The sequence below is a fragment of the Heloderma suspectum genome, chromosome 6, assembly GCF_057233095.1.
Source record: "Heloderma suspectum isolate Gila_16-S chromosome 6, 16-S_ref, whole genome shotgun sequence".
NCBI lineage: Eukaryota > Metazoa > Chordata > Lepidosauria > Squamata > Helodermatidae > Heloderma > Heloderma suspectum.
Window position 1 is genome coordinate 126,459,303 of NC_139463.1, and position 24,957 is coordinate 126,484,259.

Consider the following 24,957-nt stretch of genomic DNA (forward strand, 5'->3'; position numbering starts at 1 on the left):
GTGCTGAGCAAGCCTGAGCAGAACGTTCACAAACATTTGGGACTGGATCAGAAGCTGCCTTTAAAAGTTACCAGCCTGGCTTTGTTCAGTCAATAACTTCCCTGGAGAGCTGTCATGTTCTCTCCTTCTAAAGCAAGATCCCCTCACCCACCCACCGCCTCTCTCAAAGCACTGCCACTTTGCCTACAGACACGGGTCAGCAGGTGGGGAGCCCAGCTGCTACTTGCCAAGAAACACCCACCAAGCAATTGTCACATAAGTGCACTCACTGGAGGGGGTTATACCTCACCACGGGGTTCCCTGCTCCCCTGGGGGTCTAGCCTGACTCTGCTCTAAATGTTTCCTTTTCTACTATACTGGGTGTCCATGCATCATGAGCCACAGAGGTTCCTGTTCCATACTGCTGGACTGGTAGTTGGTCTTTCCTTTTCTCTATGTGTGTGTCCTATCCAGATTTCAATAGTTAGCTAAGAACTACCTTTGATTAGCAACCTCAACAGCAAGTTTGAGCAGCAAAAGCACACAGACGTGTATTCACCATGGTGGCTTCCCAAAAACTGGTAGTTCAAAAGCAAAATAATGTCTTCTAATTGGAACATACACTTAGTCGCCCCTGATAAGCTAGGAATTTCTTTCATGGTTATATTTCTTTTAAATTCTATATTTTAAAGGTCAAATTATTCTTCTTAAAATGGTTAAATATCTTGAGATGTTGAAGATGGAACTCTTTAAAAATCAAGATGATTCTGATGACTAGTTATACTGGATTAGCACAGTACTGAGTTCCTTACATCTAAGCATGGATCATAAGGGGGAAAAAATGACATTTGGAGGAAAAAGTGGGGAAAACACACTTTTCCACAAATGCATGTGAGTATACTGCTTTACCTTTTCTACGAATATTGGTTTATTTTGTATCTACAGGATGTCAAAATAGATTTTGGCTGCAATCCTAAACACACTTACAAGAGAGTAAACCCTGCTGAACACAGTGGGACTTCTAAGTAAACGTTCATAAGATTGTGAATTTTGTGTATTAATTCAGAGGCCAAAGGATATAACCAAATTTGGTATTAATAGTCAAATAAGTGTTTTCCCCATAACATTTCAATGGTTTGGATCCAGGTTTAGTCATACTTTGAGCAGATCCACTGAAATCAATAGGTCTACTCAAAGTATGACTAAATCTGGATCCAACCCAAATTATTTGACTTAAAAGTGTGCTTACAAATGTGTTGGAGGGAAGAATTTTGGCCATTTTTCCAATGAATGCAGCACTACGATAGAATAAGCTGGACTTATCAATAGTCTCCTTTCTGTACAGTAGATAAGGTACTGACTCTACAGTCTGTTTTATTGTTACAAGGAGCTCAGGGTGGCATGCATGGCTCCTCCCCACAACCCTGTTTGATCCTCACAACAATCCTGTGAAGTAGGTTAGGTTGAGAGAAAACAATTGACCCGAAGTTATCCAATGAACTTCATGGCCAAGCAGGAATTTTAATCCAAGGGTGCTTCCAGACAGAGGGCTCCAAGTCCTCGTGCTAACGACCAACATTCATCGTACAGCTTAACTGATTTTGTTCCTGGTAAGAAAAAAGGCAGAAGAAAAAATGGCAAAAGATGGGAGGGTTACAAACTGAAGATGATGTTGTCCGGACCTCCTGTAAGGTTCTGTGAATGAGGCACAATGAAAGCCTGTCCGGAATCATCCCAGGTCTCTATTGCCAGAGGATGCAGGTAACCTTAGCAACCAAGTTTTGAGTTTGGATATAATAAATAAATAAATATAAAAGAATGTTCCCCCCATCCTGCCCCATTCTAAAAAAAAAAAAAGGGAGAGAAGCAGTAGTGCTGCTCCCAGTTGTGACCCTGCAGAATAATGAACTGTTGAATGTAAGGGTTAATACTCTATATTTAAAACCATTTTAAGAGTTGCTGTAGCTTCAAAATGGCTGCTAGATGAGTTGCTGCTGACACCTAGTGGTTACAGTACTGAACTGCTGGCTAATGAGAAGATCTGTAAAACATGATGTGGCCACATTCACAGGTCTGTGAAATCAGATTCCAGGAACCCATTCATCTCCACCACTGGAAATAATAATTTTTGGTGCATCTTCATTTCCAGTGTCTGAGTAAGTGGGAATACTGGCCTAGGAGGTGCCAAGTACTGGACCAAATAGCTCCAAGCAGTACTTGTCCCCATTTCTCCCCCAAGATCGGCCGGACATCTGTTTCATGAGAATGGCTTTAATTGGTATACAGAGATACAGCAGCCCCATTCACTACAAGAAAACAACAGGAACTCCAAATCAGAAAATGTTTCAGTGAAATATAGGAGCTTTATCACCTCAGATCCAGCATGACATGTCAGCAGTGCCACATTTGTGGCTATCTTCTCAGTGCCTGATTCCAAGATGGGTTGAGAGAAAACATCTTCATGATTAGTGCAGGAAAAGCAGGTGTGCATCCTTGCACTTGCGGCAGTCACAGAATGTGTCCTGGGTGAGAAATACATTAACTGAGGCTCTCATAATTCATGCAAAGCATTTTTGGTAGAAGAAGGGAGACCCACCTTTCCCCAATCAGAGAAGATTCTTCCACAGTTCACCCATCTCCCATCTGAATAGCAGCCCTTGTACTATTTTTAGTGATGGATGGTAGTGGGATGCTGACCCACCCCCAAACTCCCACATAGGTCTGATGAGGAATTATTCATGCTAATCAGCTTAGGGCGACGTATTTCAGACCCAGCCTTCCCCAACCTGTTGCCCTCCAGATGTATTGGACTGCAACTCCCATCATTCTCAGCCAGCATGCCAATGGTCATGCTGGCTGGGATGATGGCAGTTGCAGTCCAACACATCTAGAGCACACCAGGTTGGGTAAGGCTACCCAGCACAGGCCTAGGTGAGAGAGTAGCTGAGTTAACAGAATAAAACATAACTCTAGATGTGAGGGCCCAGAGGAAAAAAGATCCTACCAACATGGCTGGGGATGAGTCAAATCTCCTCAGCTACCTACTTGATACAACTGTTCCCCACTCTCCACCTTGATGTTACCTAGAGCTCAGTGAGGTCATCGTTGAAGTAGAGCAAGACAGCTGGCGTGAAGGAATCCGCATCCATGTTGAGGTGGTAGAACTCCTCATCCTCATCTGGAATGTGGTTCTGCTGAAGATTCTTGTCCATATCTAGGTTTTTGCCTTCATATTTCCATGTATAGCTGGCTGCGTGGGCATTGTAGGGTAGGTATCGCCGCAAAATCTCCCACATGGATTCCTCTGCACATACCTGTGGAGTTCTCCTAGTTAAACCCATGGGTGGAATTACAGGAGGCGGGAATACACTCAGAACCAAGGAATTCCCTTAAGCTTCCATGCCCTTGGCGGAACAAATCAGCTACGTTAGACATCCATGACAGTATCTCACCAAAAACGTTAGCAAAGGAGGAGGGTCATTTGCTATGAAGATTGTGAGATTTTTTAATCCTACCTGTGTTGGGGTGTGACAGGACTTACCTCAAGGGGATGCTCCTGAGAGGTCAGAGTGTTGATGATCCGGATGTGCCTGGTTTTGGCAGACAAGATGCCCACCTCATATTTGCCATCTTTCCACCAGGGCCTACCGAAGTCATTGGCCCAGTCTGAGCGAGGCAGCGGAGGTGGGATGTGCACAAAGCGACCTTGTGGGGTATAGTACTTGAGACACCCTGTTAGAGGGTCAATGTGAGTCAGTATCTGAAAGAAACAAAGCAAAGTTGTGTGTGTGTGTGTGGGGGGGGTGAGAATGGATAGGGGGAGTCCTGATTTCCAGTCTCAGCTAAGAGGGGAGCGGATTCAAATAACAGGGTTCATCATGGATGACAAGCTGAATGCAACCTTACTACATGATGCTGTGTGCAAATTAAGAGCCATATTTTGACATTTGTAACAGAAATCATTGTTCCTCTTTACTTTGCCCTTTAAAAATCCACACATGGAGTCTTTCGAGTATTCATTTTAGGACACCAAAACTCAAGGAAGTTGTCAACAAGCTAGTAATGATTAATGAATGAGAAAAATCTGTGATAGGTGACATCCATTTTTAATTGAGGATTATGCAAAATGACGCAAGTGAGATAAATAAAACATGCAACAAGTCAGAAAATAACACAGAACTCACAGAAATAGAAACCTGAGTGGTTTTTGAGGGCAGTGTTAAATTGTGGAGTAGGCTAACCTGGGCACATGCTCCTTGCTCACTGAGGTTTTAGCATCCCACCCCTGGTCAGGTTTCCTTATGAGAGGGCATCAGCATACATAGATAGCCAGAAAAAGTACAGTGGGCAGCCTTTGCAAGTAACATAGACATTTGTAGGAGCAGTAACAATCATGGTGGGGAGTAAGAGGCAGAGATTCAGATGGGCCAGTTGGAAAGACCTGGACAGAGACATTAAGAGACCGATCCTATGGCCCCTAGACAGCATCTGGTGGACCATAGGGTAGTTCAGATTCCTGGATCCAAGGTGGGAGACAGCATTCCGATCTCAGACCCAGGAGCCTGTGCTCCCGCCCTCACCCCCTCCCAGCCGGTGCAGAGAGAACTGCGCCAGCTGCCTCTCGGAGCTCACAAAGCAACCTCAGAGAGGAGAGAAAGGGGGCAGTTCTGTGGGTGGGGAGGAGACTGGGGAAGCAGGGATACAAGCTATCCCTAGCCCTCCCCAGCCTCCTTCCCTCCCCCTGGCAAAAACACCCATCTAGAAAAAATGCAGAGCAGGAGAAGCATGGAGGCGAAGATCGCCTCCACGCTCCTCCCGCTCTGCATAGGATGCCCATCGGTCTCCAAGTTCGGAAGCTGATGGGCATCTGGATAGGATTGCGCCCTAAGACTACAATCCTAAATAGACTTACTAGGAAGAAGTCTCATTGAACTCAGTGGAAATTACTTCTGAGTATGTGTGCTTAGATTGTGTAATATGTGGGTCTACCTTTGAAAATGGTCCAGAAACTTCAGTTAGTCCAAAATAGAGTGGCTAGTTTGTTAACTAAGACTCACTGATACAATCATATCAAACCAATATTACCCATCTGCACTGGTCGCCATTCCATTTCTGGTCCCAATTCAGAGCACTGCTTTTAACCCTTAAAGTCTTAAACGGCTTGGGACCAAATTACTTGACAGAACATCTCCTCCCATACTTACCTGCCTGCACCCTAAGGTCATCATCTGAGACTCTCATCCAGGTACACCTGCTAAATGAAGGGAGCTAGGTGGCTACAAAAGAGAGGGCCTTTTAAATGGTGGCACCCCACTTTTGGAACACCCTCCACAGAGAGGTTTGCCTGGGGTCCTGGTAAATTTTAAAAAAGTCTATAGAGATAAGTGTGAGCACTATGTTAACCAAAACCTAAAAAACATACCAAAAGACCAGCTCTGTTGACCTTTGGAAAACTTTCTCCTCAGCCCAGACGTCTTTCCTAAACTGCCCCAAGTGCCTGGAGCTGCAGGTACTCACATCTTTTGTTTTTGGGTTGAACCAGTGGCTAATGTCTTTCCCAGCTGCTTCTAGGATAGGTTTCAGCAAGAGATCACCTGGATCGGCAAAGAACATATATAGACATGTGAAGCTGCCTTAGACTGAGTCACTCTGTGTAGCCCAGTATTTACTTTGATTGGTGCTCTCTCTGCAGGGTTTCAGGCTGAGACTGGCCCTTCCCATCTTTTGCTATCTGATCCTTAAAACAAGCAAATTGGCGATGCCAGGATTACCTGCATGCAAAGCAGGTGCTTTATCACTGAGATATTTTGCAAATGAGAAAAAGAAGGCTTTTGACCATTGGTGGGGAAGAAGTGGTAGGTGTTGAAAAGTGGGGGCAAGGCACAGAAGCATGAAGGAAAGAGCGGCGCGCACACCCTTTGCTGTTTGTCTTCATTATCTTATACTGATACTCCATATTAACGTAATACCTTTACTAGCCAACTCAAAGGCCACAAAAACTGTGCAAACCTTCCAGATCTCTTCATCAGGCAAGATGTGACAAAAAGCAGGTGGTAAGTCGGTGTAGAAATAGGAAGGGGGAATAAGGCTGACTTGATGTAGAAGTCATGATGGGTGCATGGCCAGAGTCTTCAGGTGTGATGGGGTTGGAAGGTTGGGCTCTTTGTACCAGGTGATGTGATGACTGCAACCTGGCACCCTCCAGATGTACTGGGCTGTGGTTCCTATTGTCCCCAGCTAGCATGGCTGGCTGATGATGGTGGAAAATGTAGTCCAAAACATCTGGAGGGCACCAAGTTGAGGAAGGCTGGTTTTAGGTTTCACCTGGAGCTGCGCCCCAGGATCACACAGCTAATAGAGTAGCCCCCCCCAAAAACCTGGCTCCCTCCAGATATTTTGGACCATAACACCCATCATCCCATTCCATTGGCCATGCTGGCTGGGCCAGATGGGAGCTGTAGTACAAAACATCTGGAAGGCACTAGGTTGGGGGAGGCTGCTCAGAGTATTATTTGCCTGATCCCACTTTTTAAAGGAGCAATAAGGTTGCCTTCAGGACGGCATTCAGCACGACGGGGGGGGGGGGCTGGGAAATCTACAGGCTGCTTGGGGGACAATTGGGTGTGCGGCGAGCGACCCCACAAGAAGGGGTGCCTCTGCATACTTTACCCTTGTAGGCTGCAGCCAGGGGGCTGAGGTCATAGACCCTGCCCAGGCAGGAGATCCAGAGGTCCCAAGGCCGGTTATGCACTGACACCTCCTGCGGCGTATAGTAGCGAGGCCGGAAGGGGTCCATGCTCGGGAGCAGGCCGCGCCAACGCCGCTGCCATGGCAACCGCCCGCTCCGCGCCCGCGATGCCTGAGGGGAGGTGTAGTCTGGGAGGAGGAGGGGGTGGAGCGATGGGGAGCGGGGAAATACTAGGCGCCTGGGCGCCAAGAGGCCTTCTGGGAACTGTAGTCCTTCCTGTGCCGGCGGTGGGGAAGATGGCGGCCCCTGCCGCTCCAGGGCCGATGCAGCAGCAGCAGCAGCAGCAGCAGCAGCAGAAGAGGGGCGAGGAGAATGGCTGTGGAAACAGCCCCAGCCCTGGAGTAAGAGAAAGGGGGCCCATGTGAGGCGTGGAGCCCGCCACAAAAATGTGGGGAGGAAATAACTGAGTCTCGGGGGGGGGGGGATACACTCACCATGGGAAGATTGGGGAGGGGGAGGAGAGGGGCTAGATGGACCGGGGGGGGAGGATAAAGACGGGGGGGGTAGGCTAGAGCAGGAAAACTGCAGGGCCAGAGCAAGACCCCCAGATTAGAAGAGAGGGCAGAAGGGCTCAAATGGGGGTGGGGGGTGGCAATTCCCTACAGTGGCTGAAGGGGTTGGGGGCTGGGGGAGGGCGTCAATATTATTTCATTTATTTTATTTCTGTGCCACCAAGACAGTTTACACGGTGTTCAGAAATTAAAAGACCAAAATCAATTTTTTAAAAAAGATGGCGAAACATTAAAAACAACCTCACAAACCATTGCAACAGTTTTAAAAAGCCAAACTAAAAAGATGGGCCGCAACTCTCTCTCCCAGCCCTGGTGCCCTCCAGATGTGTTGGGCTACAACTGCCAGCATTCCCCAGTAAACTATGCCGTAGTCCAACACCTCTGGAGGGGGCGAGGCTGGACTACCACCTGCCTCCCTCCTCCTTTCCGTGGTTGACTTCTCTGGGCTGAATGTTAGATTCCCCTATGTTGAATTTTAGCAGAAACAGCTATGGGAGGTTTTGAGGGCCCAATAAGGCTCCAGGTGGGCTGGGTGGGTAGGGATGGTGTGGTCTTTTAAAAAGATACAGGAGGTCTTTTAAAAAGAGAGACTTGCATTAGGACTAGCCACCTCCCATGGTGATAACCCACCATGAGCACAAGAGACTTGGTCCCTCTTTGGAAAGTGGGAAAGACGGGGGTGGGAGCTGCGATGCAAATGGCAGGTGAACAGCCAGTGGAGAGGGGCCACAAGAGTTCCTGGTAACCTTAACTGGAGAACTGAATCTGGACAGCTTTTGTTGGAGTGGACCTGGTCCTGTTGAGTGTACACACAGGAATCTCCATCTTCCAGAGCAGTTCAGCCAGAGTCACTTCCTTGTTCTGTATTTGCTGCAGTCATTTTATATCTCATCCAGTCTATAGATCTGTACATTGAGATTGGGGGAAATACACCCCCTTCCTACTTCTTAACCAATCTGACTGTGAGTAGCAGCAAAAGGAGCTTATAAAAACCCTTTTGGCTTTGTTATCATTTTGGCGCCAGATTAAGACCTTCTTCTACCCTCAGGCATTATTTGGCAGCATATGATGAAGTTTTAATCAGGTCCTGGATTTTCTTATTGTTGATTGTTTAAAATTGCTGTGTGTGTGTGTGTGTGTGTGTGTATGTGTGTACTGTCTGTTCATATGTTTGTATGTAAATGGTTTTCATACTATAAATACAAATTTTGTATTTTTAAGGTTTGAATCTTTGTAAACTGTGCAGAGAGCTTTGGCTATTGGGTGGTATAGAAATGCAATAAATGAAATGAAATATAAAAAAACATGTTGGGGTGGTAACTAAATGCTGTTATGTGCTTTTCTGAACAAAGACCAAGAAGTAACAGTTTCCCTCAAACATGTCCGTACGATCAGACTTCCCCACCCTGATGTCCTCCAGATGTGATGGACTACAGCTTCCATAACCCCAGAGCCAGCATGGGAAACAGTAGCCATGCTAGGCAGAAAGTGACTGACCACATTACGTTTTTGCATAAAGGGCTGTGAGCATTTTTCTTGTAGGCTGGCAGTGTACAAAATAAACAAATGGTGTCTCACAGCTGGAGAACAGGAGACAAGAAAACACAAATTGGGAAGCACATTTTTTTCACACACTGCTAACCAACTGTATGTTTGCCTCAGTTCCTTATCTATGAAATGGGTAAAATGGTGAATGAGGCTAACATACAGTTGGTGAGCAGTGGGTGAAATAAATGTGCTTCCCAATTTGTGTGTTCTTGTCTCCTGTTCTCCAGCTGTGACTATGTAGTAATGAGAGGGAGAGAGTAAAGCTATTAGCAAATTTAAAATCCTACATAAATGATTTAATAAGGATTATCAGCTAGTCTGACCCCTCTCAGGCCTACAGAGAGAGAGAGAGAGAGAAGCCAAACCTGCTTTCTGGAACCTTCCCAAGCATCAGCCATACCCAGCCTAATTTGTCATCACCCACCATGAGGACTACAGGCTTGGGTTGGTTTGTTTTTAAGTGGTAAAGCAAATCCAGCAAAGAAAAAAAGGACCGCAAGTGAGCTCTCTTTTCCTATGAAATGGGGTGAAGAGACTCCCTTGTCCGTCTGGTCTATTAAGACTAACTTTCCAGATGTTACTTCCAGGATTCAGGTGAGGAAAAAACTGACTCGCCATACCTGCATGCTCGCCGCAAGCTGGAAAACCTCCTCAATAAGAGCATGCGCATCCGCATGACAGATGGGCGTACGCTGGTGGGCTGTTTCTTGTGCACTGACCGCGATTGCAATGTGATCCTTGGCTCTGCCCAAGAATACCTCAAACCCACTGGTGAGTGTTCATCTGGTTTCCTGAGTTCTGTCCTGTACATCTGCCATGTTCTGTTTAGGCATATTTGTTTGCTTTTTACTGCTTTCTCCATGCTTCTGGATATTTGTAAACTTGTGGATATTTAATATATATTTATTTATAGTATTTTTATCCCGTTCCTCAGCCAAAAAAAGCCTCCTGGACCAGCTTGCAATCAATCAAACTAAAAATGACACAACACACACGGAAAGAGGGATGTGGAGGGAAAGGGATAAAAAATTTAGCAGACTTTTAGCAGGGCTGGTGGAACGGCCCTGCTGACCCTCTCATCTCCCAAGGGTGGGGGGAGGAGACAGTCCAGCCAGAGCAGGCCCTAATGTTCCCTTTGTCTCGTCGTCTTTGTTCCATTTAGTTTCCTACAGGGCCACTGGTGTCACATAGAGCAGTGGGGCCAAGTTGCTTAAGTAATAACAAATTATTTTGGAGCTGAAAGAGGCTTGGGGGCAGCCAGATTTCCCGAATTCCGCGGGGAGAAGGAAGACTCAAGGCTGGGCTTTGGGGTTCTCTTGGAGAGGAACAGGGTGCAGTTAAGGAACAGAACACCCAAATTCTCTGGAGGGAACAGTGAGTGCTGCTGGGTTCAGGAGGAGCTCTGACTCCGGGGTTCTCATCTTCTCTCCCCTGTGTTCTGCAGACTCCTCCTCAGCTGGCGAGCCCCGCGTCTTGGGTCTGGCAATGGTTCCAGGGCATCACATTGTCTCCATCGAGGTGGAGTTGGAGAGTCTGGCCTCCTTGCAGTACCTCTGATCCACTGGTAGAGGGCAGCAGGTCTCCACAGTGGACCAAAACCAAGACACGTACCCCCAGGAGCCGTGGGCAACAGGCAGTTCTCCTCCCTGCCCCGCTCAACCCTGGTTTTACCAAGGCCATGAGGAGTGGAGGCTGTGCTGATAACGCTGGACTGGGGTGGGGCACGCACGGGAACTAGGGCACCCCCAAGTCCAGGACTTGGGAAGCAGTTGACCTGTAATGATGTTTGTGTTTGTCAGATGCTTGTTAAATCTAGGGAAAAACTCACTGTTGTTTTTCTGAATTGGTGTGCGTGCACGTCCTGTAACACCTAGACTAGAAGTGGGCAACTGCAGCGGGCCTGGGGGGCACTTTCCACCCCCCACAGGCCAGACTCCTGCTGCTGTTCTGTTGCTGAAATTTGGCGGCGGCGGCAGCAAAAAAAATACACAGTTTGCCAGTAAATGTTGGTGGTAACCTGCTATGGAGCCTTAAAAAGAACAAATGTGGCTTAATTTTTCTATTTTTTCGCCACTGCCACACAAAAAAAATTCGGCAGCACCGCAGGAGCCACACAAGAGACAGGGGCGAGGGGCACATGGTCTGCAGGCTGCATGTTGCCGACCTCTGACCTAGATGGCACTTCCTTCCCAGGTCACCCACGATAGGGATGTACAGACCATGTAAAATCCGCCCCGTCTTGTGTTTTATGGATCGTCAGGTGCCTTTTGTTCCGTCATCTGCCCACAAACAGATGCAAATATTTTTTTTCATCATGCGGAAAAATACGGAATTACATAAATATTTACATAAGTATTTACATAATTTACCCCAGCACGTAACATTTAGTGTATTGTCCCCTATTCCATTCTACATTTCCTCAGCAGAAACTTAAGGATTTTTCTATGGATTTATATGCGTAAATTTTGGGAAAGTTAAAAAAATCCTCCGAAAGTCCACGGACTCCGCAGGGCCAGAGGGGGTCACTCCGCGGCGGATTCTGCAGGTCAAATTCTTAGAAATCCGAGCTCATTTTAATCTATCTCGAATTTCTCCAGCATCCCTAACCCACGAGTGCTGCATCCTCACTTTGCTGCTTTTCACCACAACTCCCCACAGTCTAGCTTGGTCTTCCCACAGAAGGGTCTTCAACTAGTGACCCTTGGGTGAAATGCAGCTCTCAAGTGGTGTGGTTTAGACCCCAAATTGGCAGCAGACATGCACCCCACAAGCAGGAGACTGAGGCAAGCACCCCCAGGCCCCCCTCAACTATTTCAAGAAGGACAAGGGCCCACATTGACAGCTCAGTCTCTCCTTCCTTCACTCACCTGGGCCTCAGCCTTTCTGTCCCCCACCCCCGCCCCCGCCCCATTTCCTGGCCTGCTGAAAGATCCTTTACAGTGTCTCCAGCTCCTCTGTTCATTTGGCCCCAGTTCTTTCTCTGCAGGGCACTGCATATACCAGAAACTGACTCAATCTTGTTTTTCCCCCTGAATGTAGGAGAAACCACAGCATGTCTTCAGTAGTTTCATATCAACACTGAGGACTAGTAATGGGCCAAATGAAAATGCAGACTTCAAAATTCAACAAAAGCCACAAGACCATATGTTGTGTGACTACTGCCATCTAGTTTGGGGGGTGGGGTGCATAGTTTGCCCCTTTTCCTGTAAAGGAAAAGGCAGATCCATCCAGTGTAGTAGTGAGGTTTGGGGGTGGGGGAGCCCAGCAAAAGGTGTCAACAGGTATGACTTATTATCTTTTCAAAGACATGTCTGCAAAAAGGTGAAGGCAAAGTCCCACTCCTTTTTAGCCTTTAGAATCTCAATTTCAAGAGTCAGTAGAATTCCAGCCAAGAACTGCACATATTCCGTTGTCTTTTTAAAACAAAAAACCTAACAATAAAAGCAGTATTTTGTAACGTATTAAATATTTGCAGAACTATGCCTTTTTAGTTACAGGGAGAGAAGGTGTCAATGCCTCCAGCCCTTGGCAGTTCAAGTCAGCCTTCCTGCAGCTTCTAAGATTTTGCATGTGTGTTCAAACTTGAACAACAGCATCTCCACGGGTAGAATCCAGCAACTACAACTGCATTCTGCTTTTGACTGCAGAATGCAGTTGGGGAGGGTTTCAGCAATTCTGCAATGTGGGGGATTGTGGAATCCCCTCAGTCCTGCCAATGATGCAGATGTTTATCAGCTAGATACAAAAAGGTTGTGATATGCCTTGGAGCCTACCTGTGCCAAGTGACATTTTTGTAGCGAGTCTTCCCAAAACCTCCCTGGGAAGAAGCAGCAGGACCTATACCCAAACTGACCTCTTTGGTTGTTCCATCAGCAGCAAACAATGCAGGAAACGGTATCTATAGATAGAAGGGGCCTGTCTCCTTTGGCTCCTCTTTGCTCCCACATCACAATGGGGAGCTTGTAGGAGCCAGCAGCCTTGTTATCTTATCTGAGGTTCCTTCCTCCCCAGAACGTGGAGTTTCCATAAGCCTCTTGGCGCCCAGAGCTGACTCAGTTCTTCCTTATCCTGTTTGGAACAGGATATTCCTCTCACTGACCCCACAGCAATAGTGACAACCTCTCAGGGTGTTGGTGTCCTTTCCGTCTTTGACAGCTGCACAACAGACCAAAATTCCACTTTCCCTGTTGCTGTGTCTTTGTGCCATGAAAAGCATCACCTGCTGAACCTCTGGCTTGTAGCCCAGACGCTGTGAATTGAGTGTTTTCCTATAGCGCTTTTCATAAGCAAACCCCTTTTACCATCATGATTTGTCAGAGTTAAGGTGCAATTATTCCCATTTCATGGAGGGGGAAAGAGGCAGAGATAGAATTATTGGAACAAGACCTTCTAAGACCTGCATCACCAAATCCCAAGTCCTGTATGCTATTCTCAAGGCCAGGGAACATGCTCATGAATAGGCATCCAGATGTTTTGGACTGCAACTCCCATGATCTGGCTAGGGCCGATGGTAGTTATAGTCCAAAGATGGCCTGTGCTAGTGGGTTAAAGTGGGTGGGAGAGGAGAGCCAGGATTTCCTGATTACAGCCTATATTCTACAAGGGGAGAAGTCAGAATCGGGTAGAGTGACCAGGTGCAAATTTGGACATGGCTCCTGTACATTTTAGCAGTTCTGTAGAAAAGAGGTGGGTAGACTCCAGATTTGTGGGATCCACTTTTGGGATCTACTCCGAGGCCTACCAATCAAAGCCTGATGCTCAGCTGGTAGAGCCAATTCCCTAATGCCCCGTTAAATCACATTTGTTCTGAAGATTCTAGTACAAATCTACCTCTTGAGTAACTACAGATCAGCTATTCTAACACAAACTCTAAAATTGACTGAGACAGCTGCCCAAAGACCTGCTCAAAGGCAACTAATCAATACTTTTTTTTTTTCAGCCGAGGGATACAGAGGCTAAGAGAAGCCATTTTCACAAGGCCATTGATAGCAGTCCCTTGCTACTCTTATGACTGCTTGCACTTTTACTTGCTATTGTTAAAAGTATTGGGAGACAAGTCCTTGCTAATCTACTGCAAGTCAGCCAGATGCCTAGTGGAAGTTCCAGACTTATCTTTTGCCTACTTTGGTGCAGAAAGCCAGCTTTCTGACAGTTTCCAGAGAGGTGGCCATATTAGTCTGTTGCAGCAAAACTGAAAGATTTGTGTAGCACTTTAAAGACCAACAGTTTTATTATGGCAGAAGCTTTTGTCCGCTAGAGTCGCCTTCCCCAGAAGTGGTGGCTGTTTCAGGTGCAACTAGTTTTGAGTGAAATGAGCTGCAGTTGCTGACATTCTTTCTTCCACAACCCTTCGAGGCAAGGTCACACTGGTCAGCATACCTCTCTCTCACTTCAGTTCACAAGTTGCTGGAAGAAAAACGCAGGCAAGGTGGGGGGAAAGGGGAATCGGGGCTCTGTGCAAAAGGTCAGTTTCAAATGTGACATATTACGGGAGCGGTTGAGAGAGAAAGGGAAGTCACATAGGTAAAACCTCCTTCTGCACCATCTGGATAATTGTTTGGAAAAAGCCAGCTTGTCCTTAGTGAAAAGGGGCCTGTGTAAAGTCACCCTCCACTATCAGTCCTCTGGCCTTTTTTTTCCATTTCAGATTTCCAAACTAATTTAGGGATTTGCCCTCAATGTTTGGCAAGTACTCATCTTTCCTAGCAAGAGCCATCCCCCCCTTTCCTGCCCCTGCCTGAAAATAATCACTGAGGAAAGTATGTCACCAACAATATCCCTGCCTCAGTTCTAGATGTCCATCAATTCACAGAAATTGGCTTTGGTTGAGTGGGGATCTGATTCTATTGGACATTTCTCCAGAACAAGCCATGCACAGAGGCCTGGGGTGCATTTTCTATAAAGTAGATCCCTGAGAATTCCCTCCCTACTGTGTATGCTCCCCTGCCCCCCCCCCCAATTCAGCAACAAGGAATTTCACCACCACCACTTCAAAACAGAAATGCAACCACTCAAAAGTTTGCCACAACATTGTAGTCGGCATATTGACTGAATTGTACAAATTAGTTTCACCTGCAATAAATGCATTAACTAAACAGGAACTAAGTTTGCAAGAACTCAAGATAGGAGGCAAGCTGTGTGTGTGAGAGAGAGAGAGAGAGGGTGAGACTAGAGGGGCTCATTTCTTTTAAAACTTTTTTGTAAATGGCTTTGGAGGACTTGCTCATGGGCATCTTTCCTCTCTTTTAGGAAACTAAGCACCACCTTCTATTCCTCAACAGGCCTGATTGTGTGAACAAAAAGGTAATTAGGGGAAGAAATGATAGACTAACAGCACAATCCTATACATGACTACTCAGAAGAAAGCCCCATTGAGTTCAGTGGGACTTACTCCCAGGTACATAAGGATTGCAGCCTAAGTAGCTACTCCCCACCCCACACACACACACACACACAAAAGGTGACTCCTCCAATATTTATTTGTTTCCTGATATTTATGAATTCCTTCCATTAAAAATAAATGTCTTAGCAATATACAAATAATACAGTATAAAACCATAATAAAATGCAGTACAAAACTTTGAAGAGACAATAGCCCATCAGCAAGGAAAAGACAGGATCACCATTCTGGGAAGGCCTGTTAGAGCAAGGAAGTATTCAGTGGGTGCCAAAAACCCAAGAGGGCTTTTGTACCTGACTAATTTGTACTGGTGGGAAGTCCCAGAGAGTAGGTGCAGTCAGACTCAAGGTCTTATTCCGAGCCAATTTGGATTGGACCTCTGATAACTTAAGCAGCACCAGGAGGAGGTCTCCTGATGAGTGCAAAACCCAAACAGGCCAGTAAGAGGGCAGGCGATCTAAACCCAGTGGAGGCTGGTAGCTCCGATGTCAGTGGGGCAGTGAATCCGCTCCGGGGTTCCGTCAGAACTCTAAAGGAGCCATCTAAGGTTTCTGACTGAAACTCAAGAGTAGATGCATTGCCCCACCAACATCGGAGCCACCAGCTTCCACTGCCCAAACCTTAAAAACTGGCCCAGCAGCATATACACAGCTGGTACAGTTCCCTGAGCATAGGGGTGATATGCTGGTGCTAAGCTGCTCCGGTGACCAACCTGGCTGTGGCATTCTGCACCAGATGCAGCTTGCAGTCCAGCCTTAAGGGCCACCCCACATAAAGCACACTGCAGTAGTCCAGTTTTGAGGTCACCAGTGCATGGACCACAGTGGTCAACCTGTCCCTGTCCAGGAACGGCTGTAGCAGTATGATCAGAGGCACTCCTGGCTGTCAAGATGTCTGTCTCTGCAGCACTCAATCTAGGAGCAGCACCCCGGGGGGGGGGGGGGGCAACCCTATCCAGGACACGCAACTGACCCAATTCCTGGGCACAGGAACTGCTTAGCCTCCATCTTGCCAGGATTCAGACTCAATTTGTTGGCCCTCATCCAGCCCACTACTACATCCAGACACTGGTCCAAGGCTCACACAGCCACCCGATTCAGTATGATCTGTCATCAAAATTTCCAGACTGCCCTAAACACGTATCCAGCAACTGGGTAACCGTACTGCAGAAACTCTCTGGGACTGTTTAAGAGATGAGAGGTTCATGTCCCAGTACTGGAAAGCACTGGGACATGAACTTTTGGTACTGGAAGACACTGGGACATGGTACTGGGACATGAACATTTCTGTCCACTAACCAGCCAGCCAAAGGGCAGCTTCTGTTCTCTCATCATGAGCTGGACAAACATCCTTCCTGTAGTTTCTTTCCTGACAGAATTGCTCATGATCCTTGGAGGGGAAGTCTTGGCCCTGGAATTGTTGCCCAAACTGGCCACCTCGTCCCCCCTCCCTGTGCTTGACGTGCCTGGCCTCTGGCAGGATTTAGCACCTCTACATTTGCAGCAGTGGTGTGCAACAGTGATGTTCATGTGCAGGGAGAGTCTGAGGTTCAGTTGCGGGTGTCACTGTGAAGTATCTGCCCTTGGCTGGAAAAAAAGCAAGTTCCTTAGAAGCTGGTGAGTTTGGGTTTCTCTGCAGACGTTCTTCAACCCCAGCCCATGGCCCCCACGTGGTTCTCCCTCTCCCGGTGATTTCTGTCGTCTCCCCCCACCCCCCGCAGTCCCAAGTCGCCGCCCCCTCCTCACACCCAGACTTTCTCCACCGTGTCGAGATCACGGCTGCAGCAGCACCCAGAGCTGTGGTAACGGGTCACCGGCAGGTTCTTGTAGACGGCTTTGCTGTAAGGGACGAGGCAGTAGCCCAGCTGGAGGCGGCGGGCCAAGCGGCAGTAGGCGGCCAGGGCCAGGACCAGGAGGGGCACCACGAGGGCAAAGCCCACCACCAGGAGTGCCACGGAGGCCGCGTCATGCAAGTGGGCCGTGCAGTAGTGACCCTGGGCATGTAAGAACTGCGGAGAGAGCAGGGAGGGGAGAGAAAGCATGGTGTGTGAGAGAGGGGGAAGGTCACAGGCCCCCCTTGTGCAAGTGCCATGTGCAGAAGGGAAGTGCGCTGCCCCCTCCCCACGCACAAATAGACATGTGCATTGGAAGAGTTTTGCATGCATCTGCCAGGAGGGCAGTACAACCATAAACACAGGACCAGATGCGCCTGGGAGTCTTTAGGGGCTCCTTTCTCTCCCACACCCTCCAGTATGAAAGCTGGCAGTGCTCGATCTCTGTGCCCAACTGCTGCCCCCCAGCAGCCAGTGGGGTGTGGGGGGTCCAGGTCTGTGTCGCCTCGTCTGGCACACCCTCCAAAAAAGCCTTCCCCAAGTTGGCACCCTCCAGAAGTAATGGACTAGAACTGGCCATGCAGGCTGGGGATTTAAGGACAGGGACACAAAAGTTTGTTACTACAGGAACCCTCAGGGTGCAATCCATCATGTTTAGACAGGAAAAAAGCCCTACAACTCCCAGCTCTGCTGGCTGGGGGATGCTGGGAGTTGCAGGACTTTTTCTGTCCAAACAAGCCTAGGATTGTGCTGTTAGTTCTTGAATACTTCTGACACCATCATCACACGCACCCTTCTCCTCACATCTGCCCCAGTTCTACCATCACCTCTTTAAGAAGTTACGTTACCACACCACACACACACACACACACACACACACCAGACATTTCCAAGATATGTGGCAGGAGGAAGGCAAATTGTCCTCTTCATGGGAAAAAACACTTCTCCCCACTACAGGAAGAAGTTGTGGGGCTGGTGGCAGCACATGGATCCATGCCTGGAACATGCTTTTTTTGGCCCCACAAGGTCATCAAAGCTGCCAGCCGCAGTGTCTGGCTTTCATCACCGTGAACAAGCAGCCCACATTTCCCGCCTGTAGGATCTTCTTCAGCTCTCCAGTTGACTACCTTCATTTTAGGTAATGTCCTGAACGCACTCAGTTGAGGCACAGCCCCCCTGCCCTCTTCCTTTCCCTCCATGTTTACGAGCTGCTGTTGTATACCCAAAGTGTCCTTCTTGCTGGGGTAAGCCTACCCAGCCAGTTGTGCTTACTCTTGGCGACCTGTGTGGGCCAGCTGATGCATGCAAACACCGCACTGGTGCCTGGCCTGCACATGAGGTGGTAGAGTCCTGAGGTGTTAAGAGTGAACTGTACCACTTCAGGCTGCAGGTAGGGTAACACACGTGATTGCTTTCTCGTGTGTTGTTCTTGTACTAAAATATACCTCCTTGCAAGGAGAAAATTAGCAGCGCAGGGAGCCAGCTTGGCTAGACCCTTCCTTTTTGATCTCTTAGGGAATTTGTTTTGTTTTCCATTCCATTGGGCAGGGGTAAGCAACCCTGGAAACAGTGCAGTGTAGTGGTTAGACTGCTGGACTGGGACTGAGGAAATCCAGGTTCTAGTCCCCACTCACCCTTGAAGCTCACCAGGTAGACTGCACCAGTCACCGACTCTCAGCCTAATCTACCTCACGGGGGTGTTGTGCGGATAAAATTTAACAACAGTTTAACAAGAGGAGGAGGAGGACAATGAAAACCGCCTTGGATTCCTTGCATGAAGGGGAAAAGTTGGGATGTAAATCTAATAACAAACAAACGAATAAATAAATGGGTTGCTTGTATGTTTTGGACTACAAGTCCCATAAGCCCTAGTTAGCATGTCCAATGGTCAGGGATTGTGAGATTTGTAGTCCAAAACATCCGGAGGACACAAAGCTGTCTCTCCTTGCGTTAGGGTGCAGTGCCTCTTTTCGTCTGATGGTCAAATCCTGTTTTGGAGATGTTCTTGGGGGCCGCATTCCACTGGTGGGCAGGGCCAAAGGCAAAAGGAGTGTGGTGGGGGGACGACAACAACACCCCCCTCCTATTTTAACTACAATCTTTTACAGGCAGTAACTAAGTCTGAGGAGAGGGATTTCAACCTTTTAGAATAGGGAAAGAATGGCACAAAACCAGAAAACCACCAAATGATGGGTGGTTGGGGAAAGGGGGCGAGGCCAGGCGCAGGTGGTTCTGGAGCCTCTCCCGCTCGAGAACCACAGGGAAATACTGGCTGCCAATGAGCGCATGACAGCGTCGTGTGGATCCCCCACAAAAAGGGGGTGAATGTAGCACGGCAATTCAACACAAAACGCAGAGTGTGCGTGCAGCCGTGATGCTGGCTGCACAAAGCGGCCAAGTCCTTGGAGATGCTGCAAAAGAAGAAGAAAGAGCATGCAGCATGGTGCTGGAAACATGCAGATCCGCATGACATGTTCCAAGAGGGGGGAAATGGAACGAGACCCGCCTGTGCTCAGCACCAGTGGCTTAATCCCAGTGCATTCCACAGCAGCTCCCCCTCCTCTGAAACCCCCCTCAGGGAAGACCACCCCGGAGCTCCGCAGCTGCTAAGCCAACTCTGGGGCTGGAGGGCTGCTGACGCAAACATGCTTCCTGGGCTGGAGAGCAAGGAGCAAGGAGCAGGAGCAGGGTGCAGGAGCAATTCCAGGCCTTAAAGAAACAGGAGTGTGTGTGGATCTGTGAAGGGGTACCTTCCTGAAATGCAGAAAGATGCCGGCACGGGAATAATAAACTCTTAATTAAAAGAAAACTTAAAAGACACCCATTGCTCTTCATCAGGCTTACTGCTAAGCAACAAAACATTTGCCGGGTCTTAATTTGAGTCAGGGGTTGGTGGAGTGCAGTGCTAAAGCACGCGCAGAGTGCATTTTCCTCACCCTTCTGTAACTGCAGACAGCCGCTTGCATTGTCTGAGCAGTCTCAAGTTCTGGCACCTCTGGTTTTCAAAATGATACTCTGAACCTATGTCCAAAAGTTCAATATACTTCCTGGTTCGATAAATTGGCTTGTTTTCTTCCCCACCAAAATTGATCAAAGTGCTCAGGAGAACAAAAAGCTACATGCCTTAAAAGATGGGGGAACACCTCCACCCTAAGAGACTAGTTCCAGATGTAGCGGTGAACCCCTCCCTCTGCCACAGAGTCTTTATGTGACACAAGTCAAGTTGCACAGACAGCCTCAGTCTCTCCAATCTGTAAAATGGGCATTTCACAGAAGAAAGATTTTACGACAAAGACAATGACAGGTGTAAAGCACGTTGCAGATTAACTGAAGATAGCTGTGAGTTAGGCTAGGGGTGCAGGCAGGAGAAGAGGCTGTCTGGTCAGAACCAAAGTTTACCCACAAACGGGTGTCTAGAACTAAAGTATGGGCGGGGGGAAGGATCCGGGGAGGGAGGTGTAAAAGCCAATACGGGAAGCATATCAAGGTTAGCAATTTGTTTAAATAATGGAAGAAAAATAATTTTCTGTCCCAGGAAAGACACTCAAGTCCAACTTAGTCAGTGCAATTCCTACCGTGGTTGTTTTTTTTTGGGGGGGGGGGGAGAATACAGTGAATCGGCCGTGCCATAGTGTTCCTTTTTCCGTTCGAGGTCACGCCAAGAGCTTTTTGCCAGGTTTTTGTGAGCCCAGGAGCTGAAAACACTCTGGAAATGAAGTCCAAGCTCCTAAACTTCATTGAATTCTAAACTAAGTGAGAGGTGCTGGGGCTGGCTGAAGATCACACCTCTGAACTGGACGTCTCCCTCTTCACGCTCAGGCCTTGAGGCCTGATGAGGGCTGCTCTGGGGAGGGGAGTATCTCTGAGCCTGTGCAGAGTGCTTTTTTCCTTTTTTTAACATGCTCCCAGGGTGGAGCCTTACACACTGAAAACAGATTCTGGGGCTGAGCCCCATCTCAAACGGCCTCCTGGGAAATGCATCTCACCATCCCCCCACGCACCCTCCTTGTAGCCCTCCTCTCCAACCCTGGCAAAAGCCCCCACTTCTAACACGCAAGTCCCCCCGCACCCCCATCAGAAAGCCACTGCTGTCATTTGAAGAGAGCATCACGGGGGTGCACGCTTGGCGCCCCATTTCACTTCCAGCCCACGGCCTCCCGCCCGCACCCATCTGCCCCCCCCCCCGGCCATTAGTTCCGACGACCCACCTCACCCTGCTCCGCAGCGCCTGCAAACGGCGGCGAGGAGAGGCGCGCCTACCTTGGAATGGCACAGGAACCCGAGCCCCAGCAGGGCCCCCGCGGGGAGCAGGACGAGCCCGAAGACCAGCCCCGCCAAGAGGAGGTTGAGCCCCCCCACCAGCAAATTCTGGGCCGTGACCAGGACTGCGCAGGCCCAGCAGTCCAGGGACCCGCGGAGCTCCGGGGCCCCCTCCCCGGCGTAGGGCGGCGGCGGGGCGGCCCCCGGCCCGCTCTCGCCCCCCGGGGGCCCCGGCGTGGCCTTCGCGGGGCGCGCGTCCGAGCCCATCTCCAGCGCCCCGCTGCGCAGCCTGCCCGGCGCCGCCGGCCCGCGCAGCCTTTATAGGCGCCGGGCCACCGCCCTCCCTGCGCCGCCGGCCCGGCCCGGCCCGGCCCCTCCCCTCCCCGGCCCGGCATGCGCCCCCCGCCCACCCGCAGCGAGCCACCGGCGTCTCCCTCCCCGCGCCAGGCGCGCCCGCCCGGGGACGCGTCCTTCGGGGGGCGGATTCCGAGGACGCTTCCCGCCCCGCCCCGCCCCGCCGATGCTCGCGGGGGAGGGGGCGCGCGCGGAGCGCCTGGCCGGGGCCGGGGGCCACGCCACGGGGGGCCCCGCCGAGGGAGCCGCGCGCGGGACAGGAAGGGCTGGCCGCGGCGCCCCAGCCCGCCCGCGGGGCTGCACGGGCGCGCGCGGCAGACCCCGCTTCGTGGGTGCGCGGCCCCGGGGCGGGGGCGCCTTTGCGGGCCTGCCTCAGCTTCCCCGCTGGGAACCACGCGAGGACATGCGGCCCCCCCGCCCCGCCCCTTCAAGGACCCCAGGGCCCCGCTTTTCCAGCGGGGCCAGAAGTGCGCCTTCTAAATCTGGTTTCTTAGTGAACGGTGCCCACCCTCTAAAAAAATGCCCCCGTGCAGCAGCTGAGCAGGGGGATCTGACTGCTGTTTCTACGCCACCGTTGCAACCTCGGATGCAATTCCTGTATCCGGTACCGAAAAGAAGGAAAACAGACAGAGGCTGGTTTCTTTTCTCTGTGAGTTAATTTAATTTTTTTTTTTTTTACATTTACAAAATAAGATTTGCTTTCTTCTTGTCCCTACAGTACAATAAGAATCCGCGTGTGTGTGTGTGTGTGTGTGTGTGTGTGTTGGTTTCCAGAGTAGCTAGATGTTCATCTGTTTTATTACAGTGTGTTGGGGGGGGGGGGGATCTGGGAATTAAAAAGTGCAGTTTCGGAAGGAAGAGATTTTTACAATGTAGGGTGGGGTGAGATGCTGTTAAAGAAGGAAATCAACAGATGAACCTGGATCAAGCTTTATTTTCCCTTCCCACCCCCGGTGAGAAAACTGAGCACCATGTCAAGGAGAACGTTGACAGACAAAAATAAAACATTTAGAAATTCAATTAAAATTCCAGCAAGAAGCCGAAAAGGAACAACAAAAAAGAAATACTTAAAAAAATAAAAATAAAACAGATACAACGTTGTAAAATGTTTTTTTTTTTTTTAAAAAGGAAGAAAAAGCTGGATCAAACCCCAATAAAGGACCAATAAATAGAGAAATCATTACCAAAAATAGACATATAAATTAGAGAGAGAGGGAAAGAGGGAGGGAGGGAGAACATTTACAAATTGCAAAACAACTCTGAGGCATGGAGGTACACATTAAAAAAGCAGGGGGAAAAGAAAAATTACCCCAAATCTGAGACATTTGTTGCTGCTGTTGTTTTAAATGAACTGGGAGTGAGAACTGTAGAGCCACAAAAGCATGCAGCATTTAAAAAGGAGGGGCAATGAATTCAGCAAGGAAAAATAAAGGTTAAAGTTAAGGTTTAAACAATTTTATCTGCTAAAGATGAAGAGTTAAGGGTCAGACTTAAGGGTATTTAATAGTTAAGGAGGATGAGAAGCAGAACTCATTGTTAGATTGCCCCCTACCCAGTTGGCATGGGGGGTTAGGTGGGCAATGAGTATGCCTACGGAGGTGTGGCAGAGGAGATATAAGCCCCCTCCTCCTTTCTGCAAAAAAACAAACTCCCATCTACCCGTGTGTGTCTGATTTGGGGCGAGCACCACACCCTTTGCACAGGGCTATATTTTTACTATCCCAACTCATTGCACAGGGTTTATCCTGTGCTTCGCACAAACATTTTGACTGGACTCGTATTTTTTTTTATGTTTTGTGTTTTTGTTTTTAAAAGCAGTTTCTAATACAAACCAAGATTTTTTTTCTTATATTTATATATATAATATATAAAAGGATGTAAGAAATCAAATGTCCATCAGAATAATTAAAAACCACACGCGCAAATTGTCCCCAGTCCCACCCCGCCAATATATATAAATCAATGTACACTCTCCCCCTCCCAACAAGAAGTTCACCCCGAGAGAACTGAACCCATAAAAGTCCTGTGTTAAGAAACCCGTATTAATTTTTTTGCTTGCTTGCGTTTTTGTTTTCCAAACTCTCTCTTTTTTTCCTTTAAATTTCCAACAAGAAAAATGTAATTAAAAGAAAAAAAAACCCAAACAAATCCACGCACCCCAAATTAACAGCCATCTCTCTGGTCCGCACCTTTGTTCTCCTCCCCGGTGAGAGAGAGACAAAAATTAATGCTCTTGTGAAGAAGAAAATGTTTTCATCTCCTCTTTTTATCTGTCCATCAAAGGCCCCAATCCATGTCCAAGGGGAAGCAGGCACGGTGGAGTTTGACACGAAGCGGGGAGAACAGCCACATATCCCCTAATGTTCAGAGAGGCTGCTGCTACCTTTCGATCGATTTTGCTGCCTTTTTGTTGTTGTTGTTAATTCAGTTTTTTTTCTTATTTTTAATACAAAATCAGCACCACCCAGGGAAAAAAGAAGGTCCATTTTGAAGAATAAATTAAAAAAAGTCCATTGGGGGAACGTCTTGCAATGCCAGTTCTGTGTTGCCCCAGCTCAGGGCAGGCATGGGTTAAGTGAATGGGTGGAGATCAGAGGCTCAGCTGCTTTTAAGGGAGGATGGGGCCAGGCTGGCACCGCCCCCCCTGCCCCCTCCACCACACACACAGTGAGCAAGGGAGAGGCCAGCATGGGGAGACCAGCCCAGACATCCGTGTCCGGGCGTGGTATGGCTCATCTTGAACTTGGTGACGCAGACTGCCAAGAAAATGGGGGGGAAAGAGGAATTAGTAGGGAGCCCTGCCTTCCAAATGCTTGCTGCTATCCCATTCCAACTCCCCATCCCATCCTGAGTTAGATAAAGCTGTTGAAAGCCACAGGATAATCCTAATTTTGCTCCTCCCAACCACCGATCAGGGGAGAGTATTTGCCAGACAGCTTCTTTAGAGTTCACTGAACAGCCCTGAAATGTCTTGAAGTTCACTCGTAAAGGTTTGCTTTCTTCTGCCAACAGGGGGCAGCTATCTGTTTTTCCACAGCTGGAAGACTGGAAAGCTCCAGTTTACAAAGAAATGGTAAAACCTGGTGAGGAGCCGGGGTGGAGAGGGCTGGGGAAGCTGAAATGGCAAAGAAATGGGGGAGACGTGACAGAGGTTTACAAAACTCTGCATGGTGTGGAGAAAGCGGAATCTCTCAGAATCCTAGAACCCAACGGGGTCCTCCCGTGAAGCTGACTGGCGGGAGATTCAGGACAGATCAAAGGCAGGGCTTCTCCACACAGCGCGGGGTCAGGCTGTGGAATTCACTTCTACGAGACGTAGCGATGG

At 48.7% G+C, this 24,957-nt stretch overlaps 4 protein-coding genes across 6 annotated transcripts in view; 1 reads left to right on the forward strand and 3 right to left on the reverse strand.

Moving 5' to 3' along the window:
- Positions 1–1,335: 1,335 nt before the first annotated feature.
- CYB5D1 (cytochrome b5 domain containing 1) lies at positions 1,336–6,840 on the reverse strand. 2 transcript variants are annotated; one of them, XR_014783992.1, is made up of 6 exons: positions 6,649–6,840; positions 5,497–5,573; positions 3,521–3,739; positions 3,063–3,293; positions 2,351–2,501; positions 1,336–1,586 (listed from the first exon to the last, which is right to left on the reverse strand). XR_014783992.1 is itself a non-coding variant. In XM_084806681.1 (5 exons), exons 1-4 carry the CDS (start codon positions 6,773–6,775, stop codon positions 3,063–3,065), a joined length of 654 nt encoding a protein of 217 aa, XP_084662807.1. In that variant the 5' UTR covers positions 6,776–6,840; the 3' UTR covers positions 1,899–2,501. The 2 variants fall into 2 exon arrangements, 1 of the variants encoding a protein (XP_084662807.1); XM_084806681.1 differs by lacking the exon at positions 1,336–1,586 and having other exon boundaries at positions 1,899–2,501.
- A 105-nt stretch (positions 6,841–6,945) lies between these two features.
- Positions 6,946–12,250, forward strand: NAA38 (N-alpha-acetyltransferase 38, NatC auxiliary subunit). The gene is made up of 3 exons (XM_084806683.1): positions 6,946–7,068; positions 9,375–9,558; positions 10,232–12,250. The coding sequence occupies exons 1-3, from the start codon at positions 6,964–6,966 to the stop codon at positions 10,342–10,344; spliced, it is 402 nt and encodes a 133-aa protein (XP_084662809.1). The 5' UTR covers positions 6,946–6,963; the 3' UTR covers positions 10,345–12,250.
- Positions 12,251–15,249: 2,999 nt separating this feature from the next.
- Positions 15,250–21,634, reverse strand: TMEM88 (transmembrane protein 88). The gene is made up of 2 exons (XM_084806685.1): positions 21,279–21,634; positions 15,250–17,195 (listed from the first exon to the last, which is right to left on the reverse strand). The coding sequence occupies exons 1-2, from the start codon at positions 21,543–21,545 to the stop codon at positions 16,929–16,931; spliced, it is 534 nt and encodes a 177-aa protein (XP_084662811.1). The 5' UTR covers positions 21,546–21,634; the 3' UTR covers positions 15,250–16,928.
- Positions 21,635–22,269: 635 nt separating this feature from the next.
- The window catches only part of KDM6B (lysine demethylase 6B), a 67,709-nt gene continuing 65,021 nt past the window's right edge, over positions 22,270–24,957 (reverse strand). For both annotated transcript variants that reach the window (XR_014783994.1, XM_084806698.1), the window contains one exon: positions 22,270–24,388. Coding sequence is in view for 1 of the 2 variants with exons in the window: in XM_084806698.1 (XP_084662824.1) it covers positions 24,365–24,388 (24 nt within the window). In the remaining variant the exon portion in view is untranslated. The remainder of the gene's footprint in view (positions 24,389–24,957) is intronic.